Raw genomic sequence first — 9,908 nt, forward strand, 5'->3', positions numbered from 1 at the left:
AGCGTGTCCTCCTGAGGCTGCCCTTTGCTCTGGTACAGATTTTCCCGCTGAGCCCAGGCCCGCGGTGGCAGAGCTCCAGCGCCCGCCCTGCTGCCCTCGCACTGCAGCAGGCCCTGGGCCAGGAGCTAGCCCGCGTCCGTCAGGGGAGCCCCGAGGTGACGGGTGTCGCCGTGCGCCTGCTGCAGGCCATCGCCACCCTGCTCAACTCGCCGCACAGCGGGGCCCTGGTGATGTCCATGCACCGGAGCCACTTCCTCGCCTGCCCCCTGATGCGCCAGCTCTGCCAGTACCAGGTATGTGCAGGCGCCGCAGAGCCCGGGTCCACAGGGGCCTACAAGTGGCTGCGGTGTATCCCCCGGAGCTATCCCACGGCCGCCCAGCTCTGCCCGTGGAGCACCCTAGCTCTGTGCCTCCGCGGCCTGGGGTTGGCTCTCAGTGGACGGAGGAGACGGGCTCCTGTGGAGGCAGGCATGGAGCCCCCTCCTCTGCTGACAGAAGCTTTCCGGGAAATAGGAGCCACGGGGGTCATTCCCACGTGCACCCGGGTATGGTAATTCTGCTGTAGCTACTGCTCTGCCTGTGCAAGCGTGTGGAGCTTGTCGACGTGCCTTTGCGGGTGCAGGGGCATCTCTTCTTTCCAAGCTGCACGGAGGTGACTCACAAACAGTGGGGTACCCTGTCGGCCGGGGCTCAGAGAGGCTGTGTGTGACATGGAGGGGCAGGGTGACAGCTGGGTGACGCGCCCATGCTGAGCTGCCGCTTGTCCCCACAGCACTGTGTGCCCCAGGATACCGGCTTCTCGTCACTCTTCCTTAAAGTGCTCATGCAGATGCTGCAGTGGCTGGACGGCCCCACGGGGGAGGGGGGGCCCCTGCGGGCACAGCTCAAGCTCTTCGCCGTCCAGTACTCCGCGCGCCACAGGATCAGCGATGGTGAGGGCCGGCTGCGTCCTGGGCTGGGGGCCCTGGGCTTGTTGCCCCTCCCCCAGGGGCAGCAGGGAGGGGGCGATAGCCTCACTGATACAGGGGTGTCAGCCCTCGGGCTCTGTGGGCCCTGGAGGAGCATCAGTGTGGACAGGTTGATGATTGGAAAGCAAGGGTTTTGGGGAGCGAGGTAGGATCCTTGGCTGGAAACACACGTGAGGCTTGGGGGCGCCCGGGACAGGGTGGGCCACAGCGGCGGGTCGAGGGCCTATCCCCTGGCTCACACCTGTGTTTCCTGGCAGTGCGGAGTGGGTTCCTGCGCCTAGCTGAGGCCCTGGCGTTTCGAGGGGACTCGGAGGTGGTCAGCTCCACCGTCCGGGCTGTGGTCTCCACCCTCAAGTCAGGGGAGAAATGTAGCGTGGAGCCCGAACTTGTCGGCAAAGGTACGTCAGGGCCGGGAACTGGGAGGACCGCCAGCTTGGCCGCCAGCGCAGAGGTTCTTCTCTGAGGTGTCCCTGAAATGGGAGCCGCAGAGAGGAGTGGCAGCCTGGCAGGAAGGGCCCGCCCCCAGCACGGTAGCCATACCCGGGCTCTGCTGTTGGCATCGTGTATATGTGGGGAGCCTACCCTCAGAATCAGTGCTCACCGCTGGCTGCCCTGGCCTGGGCACACAGGGGCTTCGGTGGCCTTACAGGGGCCAGGGGTTGTCTGTCCTGGAGTCGGGTGGTCTGGAGCCTGCCTGTCTGTCCACCAAGCCGGAGCGACCCAGCACCCTTGTCCCCACAGTCCTCCAGGGTCTGATTGAGGGGGGGTCGCCTCACCTGGAGGAGCTGTTGGCCGCGCTCTTCGCCACTGCCCCCGCGTCCCCGGCCCTGCGGCCCGTCGCCGTGGTGAGCTCCCTGCTGCTGCAGGAGAAGGAGCCCCCAGCCGCAGGGGATCCGGAAGCTGACGGCTGCAGGTGAGCCGGCGGGGCTGTGGCCGGTCTGTGTGCGTCCCTGGCTGGCCGTTGCTGAGCCTTCCCTGCTTTGCCTTCAGCCTGGAGGCCGTGCAGCTGGGTCCCTGCTCCGGGCTCCTCGTCGACTGGCTGGAGATGCTGGACCCCGAGGTGATCAGCAGTTGCCCGGAGCTGCAACAGAGGCTGCTGTTCTCCCGGGGCAAGGTGGGCTGCGCTCCGCACAGAGGACCAAGGACCTGCACGACCCTGGGTGTGGTGGGGGCTGGGCTCCCGCGGCAGCCCCTGCCTGGACAGTCTCTTTGTGTTGGTTCCAGCAAAAGCCCGGGCCTGACTCTCACTGGCCTGGACGGGTGTCCTGTCCCCGGTGACCAGTCACTGCAGCGGCCGGACCTGGCTGCTCGGGCCCGTGGGGAGGAGGAGGACCAGAGCTTTGTGGCCCAGGGCCTCCTGCCGGGATGGGAGACGCCATACTGAGCGGAGTGGAGAGTGGAGCCCAGCACCGCACCGGAGATGGGTCCCCTGACCCTGTGGGGGCTGCTGGGGGTCTCAGAGACCCCCCATCACCCTCCTGTGTCCCTGAATCTCTCAAGGTGCTCCTGCAGCTGGGGGCCTCGGACAAGACTTGGGCGGTTCTGGAGGCAGGAGTTGGGGGTTTGGGTTGGTTGGTTGGTTGTCTTTGTTCACGGGCACTCGCTATCTCTGAGGAGCTGGTTCAGGTCAGCACACGTGGCCTTCCCGGCACGCCCCAGCCAGGCCCCACGTGGTGCACAGACTGCCGAGGCTGCCTTCCTGGCAGGAACTCTGGGTCTTTCTGGAAACAGCCTTCTCCCTCTGCTTTCCAGTGCCTCAAGGCCAGGTAGCCAGTCAGCTGCACAGGGACCATCCCCAGTATCTTTCTTTCCCAGGGCAAAGGTCATCCCGGCCCCCAGGTGCCGTCCTTCCGACCTTACCTGCTGGCCCTGCTCACTCACCAGTCCAGCTGGTCCACACTGCACCAGTGTGTCCACATCCTGCTGGGCAAGAACCGGGAGCAGAGGTGAGCACCCCCTCCCCGCACCCCTGCCCGGCAGGCCAGGTGGTATGACGGCAGCACTAGGGGCCCTCTGGGCATCTGGCCTGGCGTCCCCCCACTGGCACCCTGGAAGGGGGTTCCTACAGTGGCTGTCACAACCCTGGGGATACAGAGCCCACCTGGTCCAGGTGTGCCTGCTCTGGGTGACCACCAAGGGCAGACAGTCTGCTCCCCAGATGGTGTTCGTGGCTGTCATCCATGCCGTATGCAGGGGAGTCAGATGTCCCCTCTGCGTGGCCAGCAGCCCTGATGATGAGCAGGACCGGTGTTGGTTTTGCGGGTGGGGGGGTGGGGGATGCACGTCCTCGAACAGCTGACCTGGGCCCGTCTAGTTTGCTGATTGGGAGGTGGTGTTTGTGGCCTGAACTTCCTGAGACCGTGCCTCATCTTACCGTTTGTTCTCCTCTCCTGCCTGGAAACTGAGGCAAAGCTCCCACGTGCTTGCAGGTTTGACCCTTCAGCCTCTCTGGATTTCCTCTGGGCCTGCATCCACGTTCCACGAATCTGGCAGGGAAGGGACCAGCGCACGCCCCAGGCAGGTGTTGGGGCACGTTGCCCTGCAGGGTGGGGAGAGGCGAGCGTGGGCCCGGCCTGGCCACCCCGGCGCTGACTGCGGTGCTGCTTGCAGAAGCGGCGGGAGGAGCTGGTGCTGCGGGTGCAGGCGGCAGAGCTCATTGGCCTGGTGGAGCTGATCCTGGCGGAGGCCGAGGCCAGGAGCCAGGACGGGGATGCCGCTGCCTGCAGCCTCCTCCAGGCCCGGCTGCCCCTGCTGCTCAGCTGCTGCCGGGGACACGACGAGAGCGTCCGGAAGGTGACAGCGCACCTGACAGGCTGCATCCAGCAGTGGGGCGACAGGTGAGGTCTCTGGCACCCTTGCCCACAGGCCCCCCGGGCTGGTGCCCTGCCAGCCCCACCCACCCCGCCCACGCAGCAGCCTGATCCCGTGTCTTGCAGTGTGCTGGGCAGGCGCTGCCGGGACCTGCTGGTGCAGCTCTACCTGCAGTGGCCGGAGCTGCGGGTGCCCGTGCCCGAGGTCCTGCTGCACAGCGGAGGGGCCACCAGCGGCAGCACCTGCAAGGTGAGCGGGGGCGCAGGGTGGCCCTGATGAGGGGCTGCTCTGGGCCACCTCCATTCTTTACTGCTGGTGTAGAGACCTGAGCCGGGTTGCAGAGAAGTGCGCCTCCTCAGGTTCGAGGAAGACAATGACCTGCAGGCAGTGCTGGCACTTCTGGGCAGCTGTCCTTGCCCTCGTCGGCGCCTGAGGGCAGAGCCTGCCTCGCACCCCACCCCCCTAGCCTGGCGTGTCTCTCCGAGGGCTTCGCCGTCTCTTCTTCTTCAAGCAGCCCCTCAGGCTGTGGGGCAAGCAGAGGGGCCGTCAGCCCGCAGCCCTGTGTCTCCTTCCCAAGGTGCTGGAGACACACAGCCTGCTGCCCAGTGGCGGCTGTGTGCGCCGGAAGGGCCTGTTCCTCGCATAGCCCCCACCCGGGCATCCCCGTGCCCCCCCCAGCCCCTCCTAGGCAACCCTCCCCTGGAGTTTGTCTGGGCATGTGCCCCTCGTGCACCCAGAAAGCAGGGGGCCCGGGGGTGAGTAGCTTCTCTGGTCACTGGGTGGCCATGCCAGGCCTTCAGGGAACCCAGGGCGCCTTGCCCCCAGTGAGCCCCATCGTGGGCCCTTCTGTGGTGGACTCAGGCCCCGTGGGGGGCAGTCATGTGAGACACTAGAGTTGTGGGCGGCCCCTGGGGCTCACCTCCCCCGTCCCCTCAGCTGGACGGCCTCATCCACCGCTTCATCACCCTCCTCGCGGACACCAGCGACTCCCGGTCTTCGGAGAACAGAGTGGCCGACGCTAACATGGCCTGCCGGAAGCTGGCTGTGGCGCATCCCATCCTGCTGCTCAGGTACGGCGCCCCAGCAGGCCCCTCCCACTCCAGGCCCGGCAGGCCCTCTGGGGGCTCTTCCTGCGCTCGGGGGGCTTGTGCAGGAACGGGGTCTGCGTCTACAATCTGCCATGCACAGTGCAGGGCAGTGTCGGCTGCTTCCTGACTAAGTAGGGCCTGGCCGGGAGAGCCCTGGGGTGGGGATTGGGGGAGAGAGCGCCTTATAGACACGGAATCAGGTGGGACAGACAGGGTGGCCAGCTTGCAAGGGGACATGCCTGCAAGCCCCAGACCCCATGGGGAAGCTGGGTTGTGCCTGCCTGTCGTGTCCCCGAGTGTGGGTTTCCTGCGGGGCCAGGCAGGGGTGCTGGATTCCTGGGGGCATGAACCAGTGAGCGCTCTTGGTCGTCCCCAGGCACTTGCCCATGATTGCTGCGCTCCTTCACGGCCGCACCCACCTCAACTTCCAGGAGTTCCGCCAGCAGAACCACCTGACCTTCTTCCTGCACGTGCTGGGGGTCCTGGAGCTTCTGCAGCCGCAGGTGTTCCAGAACGAGCACCAGGGGGCGCTGTGGGACTGTATGCGCTCCTTCGTCCGCCTGCTTCTGGTGCGTCGTGCTGCCTGCGTCTGCTTGGGCGGTGGGGACGTGGGACATTCACCCGGCCCCGCCCAGGTGTCCCATCCCTCCTCTGCCCGCTGTCCCCTCCTGCGGCCCCCTCCGCTGCCCGGCCTGGCCTGACCTTTCTGCCCGAGGCTGTTGGGTGAGGGCAGTCACAGGACGTGGGCTCTGATCAAGGGCAGGCCTCTCTATAGTGGCTTCTGCTGCCTGTCCTGGGGACCAGCTCCTCGCTGGTGGCATGCCCGGGGAAGGCCCGTGTTCTGCAGAGGGCCAACCAGGAGCCATGGTCGGGCTCAGTGCTGCCTTCTCTGTGGCTGGCTGCTGCCGGTGCTCGTTAGACACCTGTCTGGCTGCACCGGTGGCTCGCAGACGGCAAGGCCATCTTTAGCACAGGCATTGCTGGTATCCGTGGTTCGTCCTGAGACCTCCTGGGCAAGTGCGGGGGCAGGGTGGGGTGATCTGGCTGTGAACACAAGGCTGCTGCATTGCAGAGCTACAGGAAGTCTTCCCGCCACCTGGCGCCCTTCATCCACAAGTTCGTGCACTTCACCCACAAGTACGTGACCTGCAACGCCCCAGCGGCTGTGGCCTTTCTGCAGAAACACGCGGACGCACTGCAGTGAGTGTGTGTGTGCGTCCGGCCTGGCCTGCTCGGGCACTCGGGCTCTGTGTGGCAAGGGTCCCACTGCCGGGCTGCAGGGGTGAGGGCCTCCCGAGCCATGGCGCTGGGGGGCCTGCAGTGCCAGAGCCCAGGGTGGTGGGGGCTGGGGCCGCGCAGCTCTGAACCCGCTTCCCAAAGCTCTGGCCTCCCACGCCCATCCTCCTCCCTGTCCTGTCTGCCGTCTGCGGCGTCCTCCTCACAGAGCACCTGTGCTCTCCCCAGCGACCTGTCCTTCGACAGCAGTGACCTGGTGATGCTCAAGTCCCTCCTTGCGGGGCTGAGCCTTCCCAGCAGAGATGGCAGAGCCGACCGGGGCCTGGACGAGGAGGGCGAAGGTGAGTAGGGCCCATGGGGGTTCTGCGGGCCTGGCAGCCCTGCGGACCATCCGTTGTCTGTGGGCGTGCCCAGGCCTCAGCTGGGCCATTGCTGCGCCTGCCGTGAGGTCGCGCCCCATGCGGCGGCTGAGGGGCTTGGGGGGCAGGTCCCAGTGGGCTCATGGTTCCCACACCCTTATTGGGTGCCCACTGTGTCCCGGGCGTTGTGCTCAGGCCTGGGGCAGTGGCTGCATCTTCTGGACTTGTGTGGGGTCCCAGGGGCTGCTTGGCAGGGACAGCCCTTGCTTACAGGCGGGTTCTGGAGCTTGGGTGCTGAGTGCTGGCCAGCCATTCCCCCGGAAGGACCTCCCCGCAGACCCTGGCCGGACTGTGCTCCCGGCCCGGTCTCTACCTCCGGCCTGATGGCATGGACTTCCTGGCTTCCAGATGAGAGCTCGGCCGGCTCCCTGCCCCTGGTCAGCGTCTCCCTGTTCACCCCCCTGACCGCAGCAGAGATGGCCCCCTACATGAAGAGGCTTTCCCGGGGCCAGACTGTTGAGGGTGAGTTTGGGAGCCAGGCTCCCGCAGGCCAGGTCAGCTCCTGGTGGGTGGTGGGCTCCCCTCCGAGTTCCATGGTGCCGTGGCTCTCCAGAAGACAGCAGGGTCCCTGCCAGGCTTCAGGAGGAGCAGGGCTATCTCCTCACGGTCAGGGGCCGGAGAGGGCCTATAGGGAAGGCGCAGGGGCTTGAGGCGGGGACGGACAGCTTGGCTGGTGGTCTTACCGGGCAGCAGACGGCAGGAGATCAGGGACTCCCGGGGCTGAGGGGCACCTGCCGAAGGGCGGCCTGACTGTGGGCTGGTAGGGGGAGCGCCAGCAGTGTGCAGGGGAACAGAGGGCCGGGCAGCTGCACAAATTTGGGCTGTTGGGTGCACCGTGGTGCTGGCGACCCCCAGAAATGGCCGTGCATCTGGGGGTTGGTGTCCCTGTGCAGAAAGGAACTCCGGGAGCTGGGTGCTACCTCGCAGTGGGAGTGGCTCTGGGCAGCCAGGGATAGGCAGCTGGGCAGGGGGTTCCAGCGCAGACCACTGGGCGCCTCAGACCTGCCAGACAACAGTTTGGGGAGCCTGTACCTCCAAAACCCTCCCAGTCAACCAGCACCTACACTCTGGGGTCGCTGGCCTGGTAGGACTGGGAAGCTAGACTAAGTCCTGGTGCTTTTTATCTGGAGGCGCTGGGGACTCCTGGGCTTATCCAGCACTCAGGTGGCATGGAACATTCTGGAGGTCCTGGCACCAGCATTCTGAGGGGCCATACTGCAGCCGGAACACAGGGTCCCTCTGCTGGAACCTGTGCTGAGGCTGGACCAGGGACTGGCCAGGGTCCCTGTGGAGCCTCCACTCTGCCCCTGCCTGACAGGCAGGGTGGGGATCAGCATGGCCCGGGGTCCTGCCACACCATAGGCTCTGGTCCCGGGGCTTGCCCCCTCCTGCGTCTGGGCTGCATGGGGACACAGGTCCGGCCTTGAGTCTAGCAACCACGACGTGGCCCTCACGTGCCTCTCTGGCTATCTCAGACGTGCTGGAAGTTCTGAGTGACATAGATGAGATGTCTCGGCGGAGACCGGAGATCCTGGGTTTTTTCTCGGTGAGTGAGCTGGGGGCCAGGGGAGCCTATCAGCCTTCTGATGGGAAGCGTGCCAGGCCAGGGGACGGGGCACCACACATCTGAACCTGGCCCTGCCCCAGGGGCTCACAGTTGAGGCGGGAGACCACCCCTGGCCTGGGCTGGAGCCTGCAGACTACCAGTGCTTCCCATCCTGGGTCCTGAGGCCATGGCGGTGGGGGTGGGGGTGTGGGGAGCAGGGTCTGTGGTTGCTGTTGGCGGGCTGAGGGCTGAGCTCCTGCCAGGAGGGGAATCAATCCCAGTAACACCTCCGCCCCCCGCAGACCAACCTGCAGCGGCTGATGAGCTCTGCCGAGGAGCCCTGCCGCAACCTGGCCTTCGGTCTGGCCCTGCGCTCCATCCAGAACAACCCCAGGTGAGCCCAGCATCCCAGCACCCCGGGCCCCAGTCCTGTCTGGGCCCCCTCAGCTCAGGTCCTTGCCGAGACTCTCCAGGGCAATCTCAGGCGCGGGAGAGGTGCCCGCCTGAGTGTGCGCCTTCTCAGCTTTGCAGCAGACTTCTTGCCCACGTTCATGTGCTGCCTGGGCAGCCGGGACTTCGAGGTGGTGCAGACGGCCCTCAGGAACCTGCCTGAGTACACCCTCCTCTGCCAAGGTGAGCCTGGCCTGGCCCGCCCAGGGCGCCTAGTGCCTGCAAGGCCTTTGCTCCCTGACGCCTGGCTCTCAGGGGGGCCCAGACGCCCTGCTTCCAAGAGCCACCAGCTCTTCGGGGCCAGACGTGTCCTGTCCTGTCTCCCGCACAGAGCACGCGGCTGTATTGTTGCACCGGGCCTTCCTGGTGGGCATGTATGGGCAGATGGACACCAGCGTCCAGATCTCCGAGGCCCTGAGGATCCTGCACATGGAGGCGGTGATGTGAGCCTGCGTGGCAGTCTGACTGCACGCCGCCCCTGCATCCCTCCTCTGGCTGCCTGCTGGTCTCCTCCAGGGCATGGAGAACATCGAGCCACTGCAACAGCATCCATGGCCCGTGGCTCCATGCCTGCAGTGACAGGAACAGAGGCTGATGTCCCGGCGAGCCTCAGCAAGGGGTTGGTCTGAAATGAAACGTTCTGAATTCTCCACGCGCTGGCTGCCTGTGTTCACCTCCCTCGTCGTCTGGGGGTTGAGCAGGGCCCAAGACGGGGCACTCACTCCCTCGGCCTCTGGTCCCTACTGTCGCGCCAGGACCTTCTCTGGGCAGTCAGGAGAGGGAGGTGTCAGCTCCTGGACACCTGGGTTGGGTGGGGCTTGCTGGTGGCACCTGGGAACCTGACTCCTGTCCCGCCCCAGAAGGGGCCACAGGCCAGGACCCTTGGCTGTGAGCACCTGTACAGAAGCCAGCCAAACCGCCCCGAGCACTGGCTGGGGGCCCCGGATGATCCCATTCACGAGAGGAGGCGGGGCAGCCCTGAAGGATTGTGGGGGTGCGAGTATTCCCCAGTGAAGCTGTGGGTGCTGGCATGGGGGCCTGCCCCAGAACTTGACCTGGAGGCATTGGGGCTGGGCCAGTGCCCCCTGAAGTCAGCCCCTCACATGAGGCCCCAGTCCCTGGCTGCATTAGCATCTCACCAGTTTGGGGTGGGACCGGGGAGCCCACGAACCCTGGCAGGTTCCCAGCAGCGTCCATGTCACCCCAACCTTACCCTCCTACCGGCTAGTGGCTGACCCCCCACCCCCACAGGTCTCCTCCTGCTCAGTGGGGCTACCAGGGGGTGCCAGGGCTGAACTGGCCCCAGAGATGCTGGGCCTTGGTGGGGAGGCAGGACAGTCCGGGCTGAACCTCGGCCTCGGCCTTGGTCTCGGGAGGGCTGGCCCTCGAG

General features: G+C 66.2%; 1 protein-coding gene across 3 annotated transcripts in view; it reads left to right on the top strand.

Annotated features, from left to right (window-relative positions):
* Nucleotides 1-9,170, top strand: part of INTS1 (integrator complex subunit 1) — a 28,677-nt gene extending 19,507 nt beyond the window's left edge. For 2 of the 3 annotated variants that reach the window (XM_013047771.2, XM_004776327.3), the window contains exons 30-47: nt 39-293; nt 773-932; nt 1,226-1,366; nt 1,710-1,881; nt 1,959-2,082; nt 2,784-2,914; nt 3,398-3,485; nt 3,579-3,805; nt 3,905-4,028; nt 4,716-4,849; nt 5,244-5,436; nt 5,940-6,067; nt 6,332-6,444; nt 6,871-6,984; nt 7,998-8,068; nt 8,371-8,462; nt 8,592-8,701; nt 8,850-9,170. In XM_013047771.2, coding sequence (XP_012903225.1) covers nt 39-293; nt 773-932; nt 1,226-1,366; nt 1,710-1,881; nt 1,959-2,082; nt 2,784-2,914; nt 3,398-3,485; nt 3,579-3,805; nt 3,905-4,028; nt 4,716-4,849; nt 5,244-5,436; nt 5,940-6,067; nt 6,332-6,444; nt 6,871-6,984; nt 7,998-8,068; nt 8,371-8,462; nt 8,592-8,701; nt 8,850-8,965 — 2,493 coding nt within the window. In that variant the 3' untranslated portion in view covers nt 8,966-9,170. The other variant, XM_045075183.1, reaches the window with a different exon arrangement.
* Nucleotides 9,171-9,908: the final 738 nt, after the last annotated feature.

The sequence above is a fragment of the Mustela putorius genome, unplaced genomic scaffold (assembly GCF_011764305.1).
Source record: "Mustela putorius furo isolate JIRA1106 unplaced genomic scaffold, ASM1176430v1.1 tig00000139_pilon_pilon_pilon, whole genome shotgun sequence".
In the NCBI taxonomy this organism is placed as follows: domain Eukaryota; kingdom Metazoa; phylum Chordata; class Mammalia; order Carnivora; family Mustelidae; genus Mustela; species Mustela putorius.